Source organism: Melanerpes formicivorus, unplaced genomic scaffold, assembly GCF_026170545.1.
Source record: "Melanerpes formicivorus ecotype bairdi unplaced genomic scaffold, bMelFor1.0.p_v2 SCAF_35, whole genome shotgun sequence".
Taxonomy (NCBI): domain Eukaryota; kingdom Metazoa; phylum Chordata; class Aves; order Piciformes; family Picidae; genus Melanerpes; species Melanerpes formicivorus.
Genome location: NW_027142387.1, coordinates 3,398,844 through 3,422,000, shown reverse-complemented (window position 1 = coordinate 3,422,000; position 23,157 = coordinate 3,398,844). Strand labels below are relative to the sequence as shown.

General features: G+C 39.9%; 1 protein-coding gene across 5 annotated transcripts in view; it reads right to left on the bottom strand.

The window, feature by feature from the left end:
• The window catches only part of AMPH (amphiphysin), a 120,201-nt gene that overhangs the window by 37,676 nt on the left and 59,368 nt on the right, over positions 1–23,157 (bottom strand). For all 5 annotated transcript variants that reach the window (XM_068156863.1, XM_068156864.1, XM_068156865.1 and 2 more), the window contains exons 3-9: positions 15,055–15,109; positions 8,341–8,435; positions 5,520–5,615; positions 4,059–4,166; positions 3,595–3,680; positions 1,900–1,975; positions 831–913 (exon numbers count right to left, since the gene is read on the bottom strand). In XM_068156863.1, coding sequence (XP_068012964.1) covers positions 831–913; positions 1,900–1,975; positions 3,595–3,680; positions 4,059–4,166; positions 5,520–5,615; positions 8,341–8,435; positions 15,055–15,109 — 599 coding nt within the window. The remainder of the gene's footprint in view (positions 1–830; positions 914–1,899; positions 1,976–3,594; positions 3,681–4,058; positions 4,167–5,519; positions 5,616–8,340; positions 8,436–15,054; positions 15,110–23,157) is intronic.

Genomic DNA, 23,157 nt, shown 5'->3' with positions numbered 1-23,157 from the left:
TCCAGCTTAAGGGCAAATTTGCAGTATCTACAACATTGTTCTGATTGCTCCTCACGAGCTTGGATTGGCTGGAAATTCACTCTAAATATAATAAGCAGTCTAACTGTTTTAGATTTCCACCCTCTTCTGTTTATCATTATTAAAGCACAGAGAGATCAAATTATGGCAGAAAAAAATCAGAAACAAAACAGAAATACTGCACTGCATTCACTGACCTTAGAAAACCACCATCTGATTTTAACGTTTTTTTCTTTTTTCTTTTAAGGCAAGATTTCTTTTGAAAGTCATGAAAAACACAATAGTTTGCAACATTCATTTTCCTTAGCTTTTCAGCTTTTACAATGCCCTCTCAGATGACATTTCTTGAGTTTTCCCCACAAATAGAAGAGACAGAAACTGAATTACAAAGGCTGGGATTCTCACCTATTCACATGCCTTTGGGAGCTAAAAACCCATCTAAATATTTCAAGGCTTTAAACAAATTTATGAGAGTTAGCATCACTGCTGTAAATGAATCTAAGAATAAAAGACGTATAATCTTAGCTGATGCAAACAGGGGTAACAACCCTACAATGTAGCAGCCATGAGTCTGGAATTTATTCTCTGTTATTTTTTAAAGGAAAAATAAGTGTCTGATGAAGGAAGATTTCTGCCTTCAGTCATGTTGAGAAGAACTTCGTCCAAGATACCTTATCTACCATCTTGAATGAACACACCCAGTGGACCATGTTATGCAGCAATCACTTCACATGGTGTAAGTGATAGGTACATATGTTGAAACCCACAAAGGCTACTGCAATGCAATTCATTAATAAAAGCAGTGAATTCACCTTGGTGCCCCTTGAATGGTGAAGGCCTTGTCTGCATGCTGATCTCCCAGCTTTGTCATGACTTCGTATAGTTTGTGACATAGCTGAGGAAACAAAAGACTTGCCTGAGTTTATATCATAGTATCATAGTATCAGTCAGGGTTGGAAGGGACCTCCTCACGTCCAGCCTGAATCTCCCCACCTCCAGCTTCATTCCATTATAAAGCTCTATATCCATGATTGAAAAGACAGGTGACAAATCTGGTCTGAGAACTGATAACATATACTCTAACTTTAAACTGGCATCTAGATTCTTCCATAAATACTTAGTGCCATGCATATGAAAAGTTCAAATGGAAACCCATCAAAATCCACAGAATCAAAGACAACAGCAGTTCCTCAAAACCTTAAGATGATGTTCAGAGAGCAAATTCACAAGTGTAACTAGCTGCTGCCTGATCTGTGATGAAGGAGATAATCTAAAGCTTAAAGCAACTGGAGTAGCTGAGGAGATTCATGCTTTCCCCTCAAAAATCTAACCCAGATTTATCTGGGGCTTCTTTCAGGTGAGTTTTCCAAACAATTTTGTTTTCTCTAAGTAGGTTACTGTAGATAATACACTACCATTCAGCAAAAGAGCTTCACTGAAATGATTCTATCTGCCTAACCATCTCAGACAGAATGTCATACAGCTAGCAGCGTATATAGCAGTCTTGAAAGGAATGCTTGATGTGTTTTTCTTGCACTGATTAAAGCAATGAGATGCTTCGCAATTGGATATGGAAAAAAACAAAACACTGAAGGCAACAGTATGATAAACAGAATGGAGAAGCTATGAAAATAGAAACTGAATTTAGTGCAACAACTGATAACGCTCTGTAGTCCAAAAATGAACTGGCTGCCCTTTCCTTGAGGAGAGTACAGAAATGGCAAATAGAAATGAACACAAACGCTATACTAGAAGTCTGGATCTAGGGCAAATTCTCCTATGTTCCTCTGCTAGATCTTTACTGCTGCATTGTAAGACACTTGCCTGCTGCTACACATATCACATAATCCATTATACATGAGATATTCATTTTGTACTCACTAGAGCTATTTCCTTGTGAAACTTGGCTTCGAGGCTGGACACATTTTTGAAGGTGTTCACGTAGAAGCCAACTCGTCTACAGAGGATGGCACAAAGAAAGGAAAAAGATAATAAATGATAGAGGTGGGGGGCCCACAACAGCAAATTTATTGTATTTTCCCCCCAAACTACAAGCAGCATTTTTAACTATTATTCTCAGGAAAGCAAAAAACTGGATTGAATGGCAAATTTTAGACTATTTTATTCATTATTATTTCTGCTTGTGCTGAGAACCATCATATGTCACACAGCACAGAGTGAATCGAGACTCCTCCACAGTGGGGGACTTCAGCTTGTTTTAGAGAAGGAAGAGACTTGATAGTATTGGCAGGAGTGTGGCACGATATAGATGAGACATTTTTACAAATGCAGTCAAAAAATCTTCTTGCTTGAGATGCTCACATACCTCTTGAATGCATTGAAATTAGAAGATGGGAGTTTTAGATTTAGAATTATTCTTTTTTATATTTAAAACTTTCACGTGTCATTTTTCCAAATTTCTATTCACAAAAATAATCTTGGGCATAAGAATAAGCCTATAAAATATCAATCCCATGTATAATTTTCTTCCTGGAGAGTTACAATAACTAAAAATAAAAAAAGGGATTCTGAAAGCAATTGGTTTCTAAATTATGCCTGTTGCCTGAATTGAAGCCTATTTTTCCTTGAGACTAGTTTCTGGGCAACACACATATTGAAATAAAAGGGTCCTTACTCTAAATCATTTAAATGCAGTAAACCCATAAAAAAACCAAAAAAAAGTCTTGAAGTGCTTTTCAACTGAAAGTCAGAAACATAGCAGGAAAGCCTTCTGTTGATCTGAAATTTAACAAGAATTAATCTAGAAGGCAGAGAATACAAAGGATTCTTCACTGCTCACAACATATTTCCATGCCAGACTGTCATTTGTTCAAGAACCCAGCACACTAATGAGATGCCTATTTTTCTACTGCTTTTGTTCTCCCATTCATTTTGACTGCATTTTCTGTATAAACACAATTAATGATTAAACATCTCAAATGAATTATCCATGCCATCAAATGCTTTTTCATTGCAAACAGTGTAAAACTACGAAATGTGTATTCTGATGTAGCTATAATGTTTTTTCCCCCCTTCTTCTACTGCTCCTGTGGTACCTTTCAGGAACTTGGTTAAACAACTGCCATAGAATCTTTACAGGAAAGTAAGGTTCTTTGTTTCAACACCTTTACCAGAAAATTCACCTATAATTGAACCCATTGCAAATCTAGAAAAGCATATGGCTACTTCATGCAGTTATTTTTGGCATTTGATCTTTTTAAATAATAAGTGCCCTTTTTGTTATTGAAAGGATCATATATCCACCACCAAAGTGTCTGAGAAACAGCACAGAAGCAGTGGGCCATAGTCATGAGCTGGTATTCTGTGCTCTGACACAGCTCTTTACCCATAAAATGGAGATGATTTTGCACCTCAGAATGCAAACACGAAATTGAATCTTAAGTGTCAAGATAGGCCAAAAGAAATAAGCCTAATTTTAGATCATTTGCAAATATTTCCCCTTTTATTATTACAGAAAGATAATAGATGAGATCTTCTCTAAGCTCATTAAAATAAATTGGTTCTCTTTCCTTACTCTCCCTTTAGGCCTTCTAGACAACATCTGCGTTAGCTTACCGTGACCACAGAGATGGCAACTCTTCTTGCAAATCAGTGTTAAACTCTTCAAACACTTTCTGTGCTTTTTGAAATTCTTCTTCTGCCTAAACCAAAATGAAACAAAGTGACTTCTGCCATTAGTTCAACATAGTGAAAACCTACCAAAACTACTTTTGTGCATTAACTTTTGTGAGTCTTACAATTTCTATTAATGAGAGATGTGACTCAGGCCCAACCACAGAGGCCAAGACAAGACTTGCTGTCGCCTCTGTCTCTTTATGAGAGACAGTCAGGGTTCAAGCAGGACACTTTCCTGAGACAGGGCTGAGTGTGCCCTCCACATGCACAAACTCCCTCAATACATATATATGCTTAAGAATACAATTATTTTCATTTCTGAGAGGGATGCCCTGTCTTTGCACAGAAACAAATGCCACTTGAGCTCCCTAAATCTTCTCCCATCATCCTTCTGATTGAGATACCTTGGTAATTCTGCCTTCATCTTTTCTTTTTGAGCTCTGCAGGGCTTCTAGATGATGCCTTGCGCTGTCGTAGTCCACTAGCTTTCTGCTTCGTTTTGCAATGCGAGTCTGTACAAGGGCAGAAATGAAAATCAGCACAAATAGCACTTTTAAAAAAGCTCTTTTACCTATGTTGTCATTTATGTTTTGCACATACTTTCATTCTCCCATATCTGTTTTTGATATCTTAATTACTATATCATGCAGGAACACGGACAGGGCAAAAGAGACAAATGAATCACCTGATTTTAAAGAAGGAATCTATTTACTGGTGATTTGTAATGCCTTTTTGTGTGTGTGGGTCTTACAGGCCTTAAAAGTGAGATATCAGTGCTAGGCAAGTCTACAGAATAAGTGAATCTGTCAAATTAATGGTAGCAACAACATTTCCCCTTATATACAGTGGTGCAAATTTAATAATTAATGCACATAATTGTTTTCTGGAGTTGAAAAAATGGCACTCTGACATATGAATAAGGAAACTGGAGTTCAACACACAATAGGAATTCTAGTTCATCTGCTGTAATTCCCTAAAAGCTAAACTAAAGTCCTTTGGCATATACTGACTTTAAAAAAGGTTTATGCTATAAGCAAATTCCATATGCTCAGAGGCCAGTTTGATTTAAAGCAAGTTTGAGATTGAATGCCAGTAATGTAGGGATATTTTTGTTATTTTTTTCTTTAGTCCTTACTGTAAAAGACGAAGGGGATGACTGTGTGATACCTACTCAGCTATAAACCATGACAAAGAATTTCCAGCCGTGTCCATGAAATCTTGTTCAAATATAACAATATCTACCTCCTGCCTGTAATGATTCTTTATGTCCCCACATTTCATTCAGCAACCAGCTCCCTGGACTGTACACCTGGACTGTACACCTGGACTGTAAACCAGATAGGCATCTGGCAGAGGCTAGAATCTGCATAATAGTCTCTCCTGATGTGTATTACAGAATCTTTTTTTGTAACTAATTAAGAGACAAGAACCATGGCATAGCTGGAAGGAATATATTTAGGTACCCACAGGTGCATCTAGCCAATAACAAAAGGTCTATTTTTTGTGGTGTAGTTTGCCTGGTATCCCAACAGCTGAAGAGCTTAATGCATCCCTGAAGTCAATAAGAATTATCCCATTATAAAACAAAAGAGGAGCAGGACAAAACATAAATTGGTTATCCACAAATGTTAACTTCCTTCCAATTGTTACCACATGAAAAATACTTTTGTTCACTTGCAAAATCAGTGCAGCCTAATGTCCAGGTGTTTACTTACAGAACAACAACTTTTGCTTTGCAGAAGACTTTCACTTCCCCCCATTTTATTCTTTTTTAATTTTTCTTTGCTTGTAATCTCACTTTCTATAGATTTGAGGACTCAAAAGGAATTCTACAAATTGTCCCTTATAGGAAATCATTACTGTACTTTGATATCAGGAAACTGTCCTAGATATGTATCCAAGGTCAACAATGACCCATCCACCAGTTTTTGATGGAAGTCTTCCCAAAGTTCATCACATTTCTGTAAAGGCAGAAAAGAGAAAACTGTGTTTAGTCATTTAATTCCACCCCAAATCTAGGAAAAATACAAATGTGATTGGCAAAGATCAATCTTTCTGAAGTTTAAAAAATGTTCTTTGTGGTGACAAATCAGAGTGGATTCATTACAGGAATGAAAAGGAATGAAAGAATAAAAATGAAAATGCAGAGATGTAGCTTAATATGTAGTTTATGTTTTCATTCTTTCAAATAGTTACTGCCATGTGAAAATCAGGATACCATGGATTCAAGGTCTTCGCTTTGTGCTGTGGTTTAGTTGATTAGATAGTGTTGGATGATAGGCTGGACTCGATGATCTCAAAGGTCCAACCTGGTTAATTCTATTCTATTCTATTCTATTCTATTCTATTCTATTCTATTCTATTCTATTCTATTCTATTCTATTCTATTCTATTCTATTCTATTCTATTCTATTCTATTCTTCTATTCCATTCCATTCCATTCCATTCCATTCCATTCCATTCCATTCCATTCCATTCCATTCCATTCCATTCCATTCCATTCCATTCCCTCAGGGTTTCAGGTCCCAGAGGGTCAACAGTGTGGAATTTGAAGCTACCCTAGTTCTTATGCCTAAGCATATTCATTGATGATAAGCCTTCCTTACGGAATATAAAAGTACAAGTGAAAATGGAAGAATAAATAAAATAAAGGAAACCACAAAGTGGGTTTCCCATCAATTCAAGGATTTTTAAGCTTAGCTTTGCCTGGTCAGTTTTAAAAATAGAAGCTATGCAGACCCTTTCTAAGAAAGGTCTTTTCATCCCATCAAGTTGTGCCATTGAGGTACATTTTGTGAAATGGCTGAGGCAGATAAGGCTCGCACTGCTGTAGAACTGAGATGCCAGATATGAAACATGCCAACATCCACAGGCAAAATAAAGCTCTCCCTGCTACCCTGAAGCTACAGTGCTTTTCCCCAGTCCCTTTGGTGCTGTGGGGTCAACAAGGAATACCTCTTGCAGTTTTCTAGTTTTTAAGAACATGTTAATGCAGCTAGTGTGACAAGGACCCCATGGGGAGCTGGGTCAGACTCCTTGCCAGAAGCAAAGCCTGTTGTATAGAGAAGTAGTGCTCAAGGTCCCTGGCTCCCAACTAAACAAGTCATTAGTGTTAAACATCCTGATCCCCCTTTTGTTTGCACATTTCTAAAATCACTGAACTCCCTCCTTTGATGGGAGGGAGGCTAAAAGGGGAGAGCACTGCTCCGCAGGGCTCTTATCCTCCAGAAAGCTATTCCCTAGTGTTTATTTTTTCATCAGCTGCTACAGGGCATATTATAAATGCTGTGTGATGCCGACATTCAATTCATTCATTTCCTACACTAACAGAGTCCCTAATGAATTATTACAATCTATTAATCATAGATATATCTCATTTATTAACACAGTATTTGATCACAGTGGTCTACAGCACAGCATGACATTAGACTGTAGCAAGCAACTGCCAGTCTTGTGCATTTGCAGATCCATATACCGGACAAGCTAAAATCACAGAGGTTTTCTCAAACCTAATGGGCATGGGCTCAAAAAACATTGCTGAAGTCATCATCTTTCCTACCATACAGAATAAAGTCATTTATACAAAATGATCCTTTATATCCTGGACTGCATAAACACATCATTCTTTTATGCTCTATGGTGAGAGATACATAAATATAAATTGGTGATTATATAGGGAAAAAATCAGGACCAGAGATTTTGTAATATTGCCCACACTAAGAAGACATATCTAACAGTTACCTCTATAGTTCATAAAGATTAAGAGCCAAATTTTGGTCCTTTCACACAGAATTACAAATTTCTGAGTGTAAAAATCTAATGGTCTACAGATACAAGATGAGGCATTAGAGCAAGATGAAGAAAGAGATCTTCCATGTGTTTGATGTACAGCAGTATAAATGGTATGGTCTTAAGTCAGTTTGGAAGTTATATGCTTTTAAATTTAAAACCACATCATGTCCTCAGCAGCAAAGAAGGGCAGATGCTTTTCTTCTCTATTGCTACCACATCATTATGCAGATTTTGGAAGGCTGCTCCATCTCCCCGTTTCTTGTTAATTATATTATCCAGGAGCCCTTGCAAACTTCATGCCAGGTGGTTAAAAGCTGCACTGATGACAGTTTGTACTTTTTTGTCACTGCCAGCACATTTGCTGTCAGACTTCCCCAAGAATTAAAGCTAAGGAGGCAATTCAGAGCACCTCAAAGTCAAATTCCTGCAGTGTCCTTTAGAAAAGCCCATTCTCCTCTAATCACTACAGGAAGCTAAAAAGGCAACCTAATCTGCCCTTAAATTCCAGATTCCTGTCAGAGTAGGGAGCATCCTTCAGATATCTTGTTTGGTGGTACTGCCTCAAGAGTTGTTACACAGCTTACAAGGATAAGCAGTTTTGATAATTTTAAACAGAACTAAGAATCCTGACTACAAACCTGGTGTAAGATACCCTGTAAAAACTTGTCAGTCATGTGGGCCAAATCTGCTCACACTGATGTTGATCTCTCTAGGAGCTTGTATCAGCTGGTTTGTACAATAGACACTGCAAATGTAGTATCTGGTCAGCAGGAAGAGCATTGCACAGGACCCATCGTTTCGATGGGTAAGTTTTGTATGTACACTTCTCCTCTACAGCTCAGATAAATCCATTTGCAGCCAAAATACTGTTTTTCCCCTTTCCATGCATCTCACCTCTCCAATCATTTTCACATCTTCTCGCCCATACCAGTCTGGCTCGTACACCTCATGAAGAGACTCTGTCAGCTTCTTTGAGGCATCTTGCATCCCTGTAATTAGACAGAAGGAGGAACATATAACTGCAAGCTACAAGAAAGAGTTGCTAAGTATCTTTGTTTTGACCCACATGTACCCACTGTACTACTCCCTCTGGCATGTTTAGAATATAATTTTCAGGAGCTGAAATAAAAGCCTTATTTTCACCCCAGTTCCCCCAGGTAAACAAGAAATGTCCCTCATAGAAGGATTAACCCATATTTATATGCAGGGGAAAAAAAGTTTCTATCAGATTTGGGATTCAAGTTTCTACTCTGAACTAAACATACATGAACATGAATAACAAGTCAGAGGGTGGTTCTGTCCACTAAACATGTGTAAAACCCAGTTGAAAGACTATCGCTGAAAAGACAATCACATAGCAACCTGCCCATGGTTAGTCTCAGCTCTTCCATCCTACTGAACAGTTTCCTGCTTTGCCTGTACCATGGTGAGTACCGTGCCAGCCTGTATGGAAGAAGGGATGTTTCCAGGGCACAAAGTGGCAGAGATTTAAGGAAATTGCTGGCTATAAAAATGGAGTTAGGAGAAAAGCTAGAAGAGATCTGAGAAAAACAGGAATTGCTCTGCAGAATGAGAGAGGTTACACACAGGTAGAACATGTCTCAGGATTTCTCTGTTTCTTTGCTTTCAAAGATATTTAAGTCTCACGAGCTTTTGCATGTAGAGTGAAAGTGGTTGAATTTGTTATTCTTGTGCCCATGATAACGATGGCAACCTAAATGTATGTTCATAATGAAGAAAAGGACCGGCAAGAGAGGACACACTACCTAATAAAAAGAGATCCCTGAACTTGAGAGGAGTGTCATAATGGATTCAGGTTTATCTTGTATGTTCACCCAGCAGGCTTAGAAGCATGTTGAGCCCAGTCCTTATTTATGCTTACAACAGGGTATGTCTACAGAGGAGTATGCTAAGCCAAACTGCATTATGTGGTCTTCCTACCACAGATGAAAGAAGAACAGGGACTACTGATGGTTGCCACTCTGCAATACACAGAGGAGATGGCTTAAATGTAAAGTAACTTTCATGATATTATGAGAAACACCTTAAATCTGTCTTCAGGGAAATCAGTTCAACTCCAATGGATAAACTGCCGTCCTCAGTGAAGACACTGGGGATTGTCTTTCCATTTTGATGCAGCACCAATACATTAGATGTTGAATAGCATTCTGAATCCTGTGAAACCAAACTGGTCTCATCTAACATGCTAGAAGTCCTTTCTGAATCAGTAATTTTTAAATGACAATTTTACTGCAAGATCTGAACAACACATGATCTTGAAGGTCTCTTCCGGTCTGGTCTATTCTATTCTATTCTATTCTATTCTATTCTATTCTATTCTATTCTATTCTAACACTGCAAATGGTTTCACCTAGTATTACCTTTTTCAATGGAAAAGTAGAAATTTACTTTTTTTTTCTTTTCTTCAGCCCAAGTCTGTTTTCTGCAATACATCTGTGCTGTCTTGAAAATATCTCTAGTGTGATCATCAGATTTAATTGTTCAGTGGTTGAATTTAGGAATTATGTAGATGTTTTGGTTTTCTGCACAAAGAAATGTTCAGTAGTGGATGAGGAAAATTCATGTGAAACTTGTATGTCTAGAGGAGCAGATCTGATGTAGTCAGTAACTATTCCACCATGCACTCCAAAACTCAAGATATGACAGGAAAATAAGTGCAGTAATGCACACTTCTTAATATAAAAATGGTGGTCTATGAAATGGGTAGGATAGGGGGGAAAAGGTACTGAAAAAGCTGCAAGTAGATGGATGTTCTCAGACATAGGGTACAAGGCAGAGAATGCTGTAGGAAAGGTGGAGAATAAGTACAGAGGAAATTCTGGTGTTCAGAAGGTATATCCAATCACCCTTAAATCAGCAGGTGCTGAGCCAGAACAGAATTTCTGAGCAATTCAGGAATTGTCTTGGGGGTGCTTTTTAATGACAGAGTTCAGCTCAGAGAATTGGTGTAGCACAAGAACTTCATTTCTTCCTTTTCTCCTTCATGCTTAATGCTTTGGATGGTGTATCACCAGGTAAGAAAGGGTTCTCAAACAAAAGTGGGCTGGATTATTTTTGCCTAGAATATGCTAGATTACAGCAAAATACAGGCAGGACTCATTTAATGTCTTTAATGGCACTGCAAATTAATAAAGTCAGGAGGTAAGGCAGAACCTTAAGCACTGTATTGCCATGTTTAAGAAGGCTGCTTCTGTCTACTCAGGGTGAGCATACAGATCAGGAATGTTTGTGCATGTGCTCATGCTTCATCCTTTCTGATACCTAAACTTCTGCCCTTAAGCAGGCTGTGTGCTAAACCTGCCACATTGCCGTAGTTTGGGCTGGGTGCCCTCTGCTACAGGGGTGTTTCCTGTGTCCAGAAGTCCAGCCCAGTGGGTGGACACAGGAAATTAGGTTATTTCCTACCATGATCCCTTGCACCACTCTAAGTCTCACGGCGGGGTCTGGCACTTCCTCTTTCCTTCCTCCTCGCCACCCGGTAACTGGGGGAGAGATCTCCCGGCCATGGGCCTGGCTAGGCCCAAGGCCACGGGGGGATGGGCAGTCTCAGATCTGGCCAGCTGAGACTAGCCTAGCACTGGGGGGGGGAAGGAGGAGCCCTGGGGGTTTGGGTGCACCCCCAGGTGGGGATGGGATCTCTCTGGGTCTGTTTTGGGGTCTCTCTCTTGTCACTGTATTTCTAGTTTTTTTCTGCACGCACTCACTGTTCTATTTAAACTTTCCATCACTTTTGCAATCTGTTTGTCTGAGTCGTTATTTCTGCGCGTGGTGGGGAGGGGGTCTGCCCCAACCCATTACACACATACACCCACTCCTATGGCAGGCAGGCCAGCACAGCAGACCTCCTGCAGCTTGCAAGACCACAGACCAGGCTTGGGGAGAGCACCTCTGCCTACACAGACTTCAGTTTTTAAGTACTACAGCACTCAGGCATATATTTACTTATGAGATAAGTAAAAGACACTTAATATCCCATGCTTGAGTCATAACAGAGTTGCACAAACTTTCAGTTCTAAGAGTCTGGTAATCCTTCATTCTACCACATTCTTGTAAAAGCCATCAATCAAACCCAACTGTAGCATGAGGCAAGTGGGCATCACAGTACTTGGTTCCTTTAGTCAGAAGCTTCAGCCTGAAATTTCCATCCTACTCCCCTCCTACAGCATCTGTACTGCAATACCACCAACACAGGAGTGTGTAGGTAAATACTAGTCCAGTGGCTTCCTGCTCTTTTTCATCCATGTGGGCATAAACTTTTTTTTTTATTTGGCTGGTTTTCACTGAGAATTATTTCTTACCCACTGATGCCTTTTATGCATTATTCAGCACTAAAGTTAAGAGGATTAGTGTCTCAGCCATGGACTGCAGGCTGTCCCTCTCTGCTGTTTTTAACTGCTATCACTGAGAAAGATCAATTATTTAGAGCAAGTACTGAAAGTACTAAAAAAATGTAAGAAGAATTTTGACTGCTGATGAACAGTTAGAAATTCATATTTAATATAAATTGTTTCATTTAATACCACTTCTTCTTAGCAATTGGGTCACTTGTTTAATAACTAGAAATGCCAAAATAATTGAATCACTTAGGAAAAATGATGCTAAATAATCCAGTTACTGATGTCTGAGGCTTTCAAATGCAATCATCCCTCTTTCTACTGGAAACAGCCTCTGTCCCTGGAATCCCAAGGGACTTCTAGAGGCTGCCACATGGTAGAGATCCTGAGGCTGGAGATGCAGTGACATTCCCATTAAGCACCCTACACCTCCAATGTACTCCCATGGAGACTTGAGACTGGCCTGAGACTCCACTTTGGCCACAGGATTCATATACCGAGGAGTTTCTTCACTCCCCAGCAGACTTGCTCTGGTTCTTAATATTAAATTATTTGAGCAGGGTAGAGAGCTGCAGTCGTAGTTCTCCAGGGAAAAGACCTATCCTGCCGTGAGGGTTGTAGCTGTTATTGTTGGTTACTCATTAGAATTTCCACTAGAGCAAAACAGTTGTTTCATAAATCATTACTAAATTTTACAGAAAGATGATGAATAGTTTTACTGCTTTGAAATTACATGATTGATTTTAAGACTTATGTATCTGAAGGATATGTGTAGTTCTGTCAGCCCTAGACTTACAACTGGGCAGCAAAACTGCTTGCTGACTTCCAAACCTTCCCCTTCCCTAGTTACTATTGCTCACTACATTAAGCCACCTAAAAAGTATGGTGCTTCTTTTTCTTGATGCAAGATTCCTTTTTACCTCTGTCATCTTGTCACCTATATGCAGAGCCAGGTTTATGTCTCTCCATCTGCACTGCTACTTGTAAAGAGCTCAGGGGAGAGAATGGGAGGTTGATACGGGGTTTCTTTAACAGCTGGCCAATAAACCTGTTCAAATCACCTAAAGCTCTGAAAAGCTTGAAAAAACTAAAATAATACCATGAAGTAGAGAACCCTGCCACTTGTTTGCAAAGAGACTGGAAGAGACAGAAGACTGAGGCATGAGGTGATGGGAGGTATGGGGGATTGTACAGTCTCATCAGTACAAACACCACTGATACATAGCAGATTCTAAACTACCTCCCAGGTGAAATAAAACAGCCCATACAACCCATTCACAAGTTCAATAGCTTTATGGCATAGTTCCTCTGAGTCTCTTAGTAACCAGCAGTAAAGATCAAGATCCAGATAAGACTAATAAGCATCTCAGAGTTAGAGGAATCTGAATACAGCAAAAGCTTTTTGAGAATATGTGATACTAAACCCCAAACTGTCAAGAATATTAAAACGAAGGGTTAGAGAGCCATGAGAAGGTTCAACTGACCATTCCTTGTTTAAATTTCACCTAGATCTTGGACTGGCAATATCCAGTCACTCAAAAGTCATGCAGCAAAATGAAACATTACTGTTTACAACATACCAGCTTCACAAAATGCTTTTAAAGTCAGCTATTGTGCTAATTCCTGAAGCTCTTTGAAATGTACTGCTTTCTCGCCTGTAAAAGGATGCCAAGTGCGTTATTTTCCAATTATATGATGGATTTTTATTATATGATCTTTTTTCCTGCAAAATGAGCCACTGACGGCAGTGTGCCTCCAGGGCTCACAACTCTTGGATGCAGAAATCCCAATCCAGTGCCTAAATAAGTCAGTTTCCATGCTTACATGCACAGCTACCCCAAAGACTTTTAATGATTTTTCCTTATCCCTCAAAAAACAAAAACAAAAACCCACACACCAAAAAAAACCCAACAAATAAAATGCAGAAGTTCCTGGATCTGCCTATGACATCTAAAATCTGGAAAGATCTTTGACACTGCTGAGCCACTGAGGTTTGGGGATAGCCCAGCCAGAGCTGTATATTGTGGACTACTGTCTCTGGCTGTCCTCTCACTCCAACAGCAAGAAGCTGCGCTAAAATATCTGCCAGGGATGCCTTGGTGGTTTGTTGGCTTTGGAGAATATTTAAAAGGCTTATGATAGGGTGCAAGGGGGCTAAGATGTGAAGAAAATGAAGTGTCAGTTAACACTTTCCATTCTCAGTAAGAAAAGTAGTCCAAATTATTTCCAAATATGGACTTAAAGGCTGCAAGAAAACAAAGTTGCTGAACAGAAAAACAAAATGTGCACAACAAAAAAAAATTAACACCAAGTTAAAAACAAAGCTTGGCACAAAGAGTGGCTTTCTTGAGAGTAACCCAGCAAATGGATCATGAATGCAGAGAGAAATAGGAAAATAAGAGAAAGAGAGAAAGAAAGAAGATGAAACATGGGGAATGGGATTGTTGTCACCAAAGCAGAAATCAAAGCAACATGTAAACAGTCAGCCTATGTGACAGAAAAGCCATCTGGCCAACAAACAGCCTTATCACACTGCTTCAGAGTATCTACCTGACAACAGGTGTGGGGAAAGGGATGACTGAAAAATAAGAAAGTAAAATCAATGTCTAATGGGGCTCACAAAATGATGATGCTGAAACTTCCTCTAACACACAGAAGACATTGTACAAATCCTACAAGGCAAAATCTCTGGTTTTTCACAGGATTTTCCTTGTCCAGCCAGCAAATAATAGGTGGTGAAAGATATTCACCTACTGCTTTGCTCCCCATTTCACAATTCCCACCCAAAAGCTTTCTTCCCCACCTGCCAACAGCTGCTGATGCTTTATTATGACACAGTGATTTCCAGAGTTGTTTATATTCATTTGTAACATTTTCCCTGCCGGTCTGGAGCCAGGTTTAATATATACACTTATCTCACACACATATATTTATCTCAAGAAGCCATTACTGTCTCTGTCAGTCACGAAGTCTTAACCATCTTCTCTTTAGCACTTGGCCTTCAACTCCTCCCAAAAGAGGAGGCATGAGCAAGAGAACATGCTACATACGGTGCTAAGCTGAGCATGCATGCTATACCAATGTCCAGTGTGATTTTAACAGCTGTTTCTTCAGTGTCTGATATTTAAGTGGTGACCAGTGAGCTTCTGCTCTCTCCAAAGAGATTACATTTGATTTTTAAACTTGCAAAAAATTTGAAAATGGATCAAGGAGTCAGAAGTACATGAGAAATCATGACTGAAAAATGTATCACCTTTGATGGCTGCTAAATATCCTTTCAGTTCTCTCTGGAGCCTGGAACCCTCTGCCTGGAAAAGAAAAGAAAAGGGAAAAACAAACAAAAATTGCCTTAAACCATGCATACAGTATGTCAAGCTTAACAAGAAAAATCAATTTTAGGATCTATTTGATGGATAGTGTCACATGTTGGAAGCATGCACAAGTTCACACAGAAAAGGCGACCTGGCCAAGGTGCTACGCATGGTGTCCTCTCTTGGCTAATATTTCTGTATGTATTTTATCAGTCAGCTTCACAGGGGAGATTTCAACCGGACAGAGAAGTATATTTTATGTCCAAGGTCCAGTTCAAGTTAGCTTGGCCAATGTCCTAACCTGAAACAGAGGTGTAACCAAGAATTTGCACCTCTGCTGGAACCCACTCAGATCAGACCAATCTAGACTTGCAGAAAATCCATGCCCTTATATAAATGGCCTACTACTTTTGCAAACCGTTTTTCCAAGTATGTTAACACTGTAATATTTTGCAAGCAATTAACTACTAAAAAACAACAGCAGATTTATTAGTTTTTTTTAGCTTGGCTATTGCATCTTGCAGTCTGCTGTGAAATCTCAGCTGTTTCTTTGGCAAATGCACCAAAAAAACCTTTCTTTGTCTTATACCAGCAGCCTTTGAAAAACTCAGAACAGACAAAGTAAAGTGGGCTGCTTTACTTTATCTCTGACCAGACCACAAGTTGGACTTCACAGCTCCTAGGATTTGTGGTAAAATCTGTATTCCATATTGCTAAGAAGATGTTGTCCAGGACACCTTCAATAGCCTGAAGATTTTGAAATTCTCCATGTATATCAGTGTCCAATATCCTTTGAATTATTTATTTAAGTAGATGGAAATAATAGGAATATCAGCTTGCAGTCACTTTTTCTCACATACAAATATGCCATATGGAAAAATCAGCTGCAAAATATGACTGACTGCTTTGGAGTCACTCTTGTATTTTCATGTGAAAGTCAGAACCCGAAAAGATGCATGTGTGAATACTTCAGAAGGGAGAGTCTCAACTGGTATAAGCTCTTTTAACCCCACATGAGTCAAAGGACTTCTGATGTCAGTAAAGTATTTGCCATTTGTGGCAGTAGTGCTCAGAGCATTCAGACACAGAAAAACCATAAGAAATTCATGTTGAAAGAGATCAGCTGGGGCTTAGAGTCTGTCTACCTGCAGCCATGTTAAATCCACACGGTGGCTCTAAACAATACTCACTTGCCTCACCAGTACATGCATTGCAATTACATCCGCCACACTCACTTGCCTCTCCCAGCTCCCTCCAGGGAACTGAAAGCCTTTAGAACTGGATCAGAAACCCCCAAATTTCAATGCACTGTAAGAAAACTGTGATTGTTTTAAGATGCTGGAAATATTAAAGTACATAAAAATGCCTGAGTGGGCTTAGAAAGCAGGCTGAATTACTTTTGTGGGTTCAGTGACAGAAGGTTGCTTTTACGCTACTATAATCTAAAGCAAAACTTCTTTTTGTACCTAAATCCATTATTCAGTTAAATTCTGAGCACAGAAATAGACCCACCAGGATGATATCTGAGAAGGTGCCTGCAATAGCAAGAGCACAGGAGCATCCAGCTGCCCAACAATATGTCCCTGGTTTGGAACCATACTCAATGCTCCAAGGAAAGGCAAACCCTTCCCATGTTTTGGGATCAAAGCTGCACATCAAATCAGGTGCCAGGCAGGAACAGGTTGAGTAATCAGTGGATTAAACATCAGGTTTAATTACATAGAACATGACAGGAAGCTTTGAAAGTAGTGGCAGCTTGATGTTGTGTCCCCTAAGAAAATAAATGCATGCACATCTTAATACTATTTAGTAAAATGTACTACCCTAGCATATCATAATAACACATTGATTGTTCTACATAACCACAGTAGCATCCTAACACACTTCAGAAGGTGGCTTTTTTCTTTTTCCTTCTTTCTGTGCGAGAATGGGAGGCAGAATTGACAAAAATTGTCTTTTTTCTTTTTTTTTCCATGTGAACAACAATCAGTGAGGAAAGGAGGTTGAAACTGGGGGAACAATTTCTTGCTCTCAGATCTGAAAAGGAGTCTGTAAACATGTGACAGAAAGAGGAGAGAAGTTCCCCTTTTATGTAGGCCAGAGTCCTGCTGGGAGGGTTGCTGGTACTCCTCCGAGAAGTCACATGGAAGTATTGAAATGATCTTTCCAATTTCTGCCTTCTTTGACCTGAGCACTTGTAGTCAAATTGGAAGTAGATACAGCAACTTGATTCTTCATCATGGTCCAGCTGAACAGGTGCCCACAAAATAACAATTTTTAGTTATTAAAGAATTTCTGATGTTTCAGAAGCAGCAAACTGCAGCTTGACGTCTCAGAACCCTATTAGCTGTCCTCAGTCCAGTTAAAGGTCTGTGTTTATTCATACACCGGTTGCTTCTGCCACTGGAACTAACCGTCACCCCACAAACAGCACGCTAGGGACTCACACTGCTCAAACACTATGTTTATAACTACACTGTTGTGTAGTTTCACCACTGGTACCCCTAAACCACTATGAGATCTGTTGTGGTTGATTAGCGCCGTGCGTCATCAGCGACTGCTGCCTAGGAAAACATACAAGAAAAAGTCAAACCAGTAAAACACGATGCAAACATTTTGCCATATGTGCTATTATGAATTCTGACAATTCATTCAAAGGAATAATTTCAACATGCATCTCCCTCAGTCTAGGTTATTATCAGGTCACAAACCACTGAACTTTCTAAGCAGCATGGAGCTATATGAATTTTCCCTCATTAGCAAAATGTTGCATGGCATGATGCTTGAAGCATTCACGGGCAAGGGCCAGCTCCCACTGAATTCCAGAGACGATCTCTCATTTCAATGGCTGCACAACTAGACACGTGTGTAAAATACCAGAAATTGAAATTTCCATCAGAAGTCACAGGATCACACAATGGTAGCAATTGGAAGGTACCTCTGGAGACCATGTAGTCCAACTGCCCTGTCAAAGCAGGATCACCTAAGGCAGGCCACACAGGAAATGAGTCCAGGTGCATTTTGAAAACCTCCAGAGAAGGAGACTCCACTGTCTCTCTGAGCAGCCTGTTCTAATGCTCCAGCACCCTCACAGGAAAGAATTTTTTTCTTAAGTTCGAGAGAAACTTCCCTTGTTCTAGTTTGTACTTGTTACCCCTTCTCCTATCGCCAAGGACCACTGAAAAGAGCCCAGCCTCATCCTCATGACCTCCATCCTTTTGATACTGATAAGCATTGATAAAGGCCCCTCTCAGACTTCTCTTTTCCAGGCTAAAGAATCCCAGGGCTCTCTGCCTCCCCTTGTAAGAGATGATGCAGTCCTCTAATCAACCTTGCGGCCCTCCATTGAACTCTCTCCAGTGGTTCCCTGCCTTTCTGGAGCTGGGGATCCCAGAATTGGACACAATACTCCATCTGTGGGCAGAATTGCAGGAAGGGAGAACCTCCCTTGACCTAATATTTGCAGTCCTCACCCCTAGGAATTCTGAAAAACATGCCTCTGGTCTACACATTTTGCTATGGTAAAGTTACTGTTAGTGAAGACACACACTTTCAACACCTCACAGGCTAACTGGCATTCATGAGATGAAAATACTGCATTGCATTGCATCTTGCAAACTCTGACATACAGGTTTTTAAAAGCACTATTTTAAAGATTGTCACATATTTAATATAGCCCCATCTTAACATTTACACATATAATTTTTCCTCTCTGGTTTATCAGATGAAAGCATCTAGTGGCTCTGAAACCACTGCTCCAAGTACCCTCATGAAGGCCATTAATTTTGTTAATTGAGATGAGGCTTCCTGAAGGAGAATGAAAAGTAGGTGTCATTTTGCAGATGGTGTGCTCTTCTGAAATGAGATTTCCCCAGAAAGCACTAATGCTTTGTCATTTTATAATTTCTTTTATTTGTTCTACATGAGGCAGAAAAATTAGTTAGAGTTTCGAAATATGCAAGAAAACTCCTGAGAGAAATCTCAAGAATGTACTCAATAGCAAACTTCTCACAGTCAGGTTGTTAGATAACAGAGTTCTCACTGGGCTCCAGCACCACAAATCAATGTTCTCAGTTCACCTGGTCTAGCTCAAAATACCAACGACCCAAAACAGGCAATACAGCTAAACTGCACACAGGAGCAAGGGAGGCATGCTAACAACTCAGACCAACATTCCTCACTAGGAAAATCAACACAGGTCTCCACAGCCATGTCCCAAACAAAAACTTGTTACTCTGAACACTGTAGCACGTAGGTGGTGTCACTGCCAGATGCTCTTTTCTATTCTTTACTCAGATGGTTGGTATTATGTAGTCAGTAAAGACACATGCACTCAGTGAGGTAAGGAGATTCAGTGTTGTACAATCACAGGTCTTACATACCCATACAGCAGCATTAAGACTCTTCAGTACAACTGATTCATGTGTCTCTTTAATTCTGGTTTCCTTGTCAAAGAGTAGTACTTTAGCATATCTTAGCACTGAATTAAGACAGAGACCTGCAGTGCTGTTTGCTTAGATTGATGAGACCTACAAAAGCTTAATGACTAAAACCACAAAAAAACTTGGTTTGTGTCTTAACTTTTGTTTCCTTAATGCATTAGAAAAATCGTTACTTCTACTCAGGAGTTAAAGGCTACCTTGCCTCCATGAAAGCTGGAATTGGATGACCTATTTGCCTGGCATCATTTATTTACATCTTTCCAGGCAGGGCAGCAGAGTTTGATTTTTCTGTCATGTAATATAGAGGATACAAATACAACACATATTTAAAGGAAAGGTCAGCACAACATGTGCATGATACCAAACCCAAATAAACTATGCCACTTTAGTGAGAGTCAAGATCCCTGTTAATGCTGAACCTGGAGCCTAGGGTGATTAATATATTACCCCATAAAAATGAGAGCCAGAGAATTATTAACGCAGCTCCAGGTAGGATTCTGGAGTTTTGTCATCCCATTGCTAATATATTAGGGAAATAGCTCTTTTGAGCTATTTTGGGTATCACCTGGAAGACATCCTTTATTGTACTGTGCTGTTATTATCTGCAATATAAAGCAGCACTGTGTCACTTCAAGTAGTGTTTACTAGTAGGGCTTTCAGAGAACTCAGAAGGATGAATGCAAAGGACTACTGCATTAAGTGAAACTTAACAAACTAGAAGAATATTGAGAGAAATCTGTAACGCTATGAAATGTATCTGTGTACCACAATACCCTGTTCTACCATTTTTCTGTCTCCTTATAGTTCCTAGAACTGTCTCCCAAATTTTCGAATCTTTGTCTTAACATTTTTTTCGTTTCTTTTTCTACAAGCTATAAAAGATGGGGTTTGAATTATTCATCCCTTGTAAAAAGGGATTTGCAACCTTCCCTGAAAACACAAATTCTTGCATAACATATTTTTTTATTCTTAAATGATATACATGGGCTACGTATTTACAGGTTTGGTAGAAAACTGTCCAGAACTCTTTGTTGTGAACTGCATCGCTTTCAACCTTGTGCAGAATCTCAGAGCTGAACTTTATTGACGGTCCCCAGGGTCAGTTATCCCAAAGTGCTCCTGAGGAAACATATAACACACTGCTTTAAAAATAGCCAGAAATAACTTGATCATTCAACTGCACTGGGAGAAAACAATTAGCACAGCTACTAAAGCTGCAGAAGCATATTAAATTGTATCCAAGGGACAATCAAAATCAGCCTAGTGTGACAACATTTTAGCTTTGGAGCAATCAATAGGCAGAATCAAATAAGCAAAACATCAGGTCAGCCACTCTCTCCTTTGAAGTGAGGAATTAGTTGGAATGGATCTGATCTGTTCCTGCAGATATCATTTTGTAGCATAAACCAGAGGGCCTCATCTACCTAGATATCCTGCCTGATTGGAAATTAATGAGGTTGAGAGGAGATTTAATGGTACACTATGTTTCTTCTTGTCTAGGGAAAAATAGACCCTCAGACATAAGGTAATTATTAAACACACATTTCAGGATGAAATAGTAATCAGCAGAGAAACCCCTGCCATACATCCCAAAACACTTTGCACATTGTATCACTTGTATTTGATTTAGTGGTCATCCAGTATGTGAGGCAAGATGCCTGCCAGGCAAGATCCCCAGAGTGAGAATACATCTTGGCTGGCAGAAAAAAAGATCCCTCAGCCTACTCTAGACTCTGTTCTCCTGTGTATGGTTTACTTCAGAATATCTGTTAAGGACAGCACTTGGTATCACCTTTGTTTAGCAAAGGAATCTCCTATGAGCACAACTATATTGAGCTAACAATGTTATCAAGAATCCCCTGCAGTTTAGTACAGGATTACACAGACAACCAAGGAAATCTGAGTATCAGATAAGGAGAAATTGTGTCTGCTGCTCAGAGAAATTTTTAAGTTCAAATTTCTTATTTGTTGCCAGAATTTGTTTCTCCATCTCAAGCCCATGCACAAGATCAGTAAATTCAGGGGATATAAAGTGAGGACATGAGATAGGTTTAAAGGTGGTCAAACAGAAAATAGCTCCCAGGGGAAATAAGGTGTTGCAGAACAGTGATTGAATTTCACGTGGTTGTAATACATATTGAAGCTGCTCTTCATCATCATGTCCTTCATTCACCTCCAGATTAAGACATCTAACACTGTCTGCATGTGCTGGGCACCTCTCCTCATTTTAGAACCAATGTAGATATCCTCACTGCAGCCTGTGGAGTCAGGCGGGCAACTGAAACAATCCTATAGTCAAAAGCATAGCTGTCTAGTACCATTTATGATACATCCACAAATGGCAAACACAACAGGTCCTAGAGAGTCTGCTAGCCTTGTTGAACAGTATTTGGAAGCCAAGAAGGACACAGTAGGGCCTCACAAGTGGCAACAGATGTCAGCATTTAGACAACTGAGTCACAATCCTCACAGCACTTGCTTAACTCGGTGGGGCTGTGCCAAGAGCCAGGAGAGACTCCAGAACAGGCCATGCCCTCACTGATAGGTGCCATCCTGCAGGGTCAGGGTTGACAGAGCCAAGGGTTAATAAAAGTCCTACACTGATATGACCTGATCTACTGAGGGTTTGACTCAAGTCTAGGGTCTGTCTGGAAGATTCAGACAGGAGCAGCAGGAGCTACAGCTGAAGCACACGTACCCTAGGCATGGGGAGCCTATGACATGGCTTAGGGAGGGACTGCATGCCAAGGGCTGAGTTAAAATGGGACTGCTAGGCCCATGTACAGACTTATGGGTCCCAGATGGGGCTGATCAGAGTAATTAAAGCTCATAGATGCCCCAGAGAATGGAGGGATTTCTGTCTTGATCCTCCAGACCACACTGCCCAGTTCATCACAAGCATCTTGGAAGACAAAACACCAACAGTGACATTCAGGAGTTGCAATCTGGAACTGGATCACTCTCTAAGCACTCTCTAAGGGTTCAGCTGCCAAAACCTGTGTCTGCTATTGCTGGAGATGCCATGGCGTGCTTCTGAGGATAACAGAGCCAGCAAGCATGATACACAACTGTGGCCAAAGCCATGTGCCTCTATCTGGAGCAACAGTTGGGGGCCAGGTGGGACACCATTAGGCACATCTGGTGCCTATGTGTAGGTGGTGAAATTTATCTTGGGTCTCAATTCATGAATAAATTTTAAGACATGATGTGCATTTGATGCTGAAAGAACACTTCAATAAATGCTAATTGTCTCACAGAATGGCATTAAGGCAATGGTGTGCCACATCTGTAAGGCAGATAAGCATGCTTGCACAAAATGAAGATCTGGCCAGGATAAACCTTTCCAGGACACCTAACACTCACACCCAAAGAGCAGCTCTTACTGTGAGATGTGTATTAAGTAAAGCAATCCACAGAAGTAAATTCTCACTAAACAACAGCAAATAAAACCCAGACAAACAAACAAACAAAACCCCAACTTGCAACACCACCACTTTGGCATTTTGCTCTATTATGAAAACGTGTCATGGGCAGCTGCTTTTGTAATAGCATCTCTGTGTGTATGCATGTTATACATAATGTTAATGTGTTCAAACACTAAAT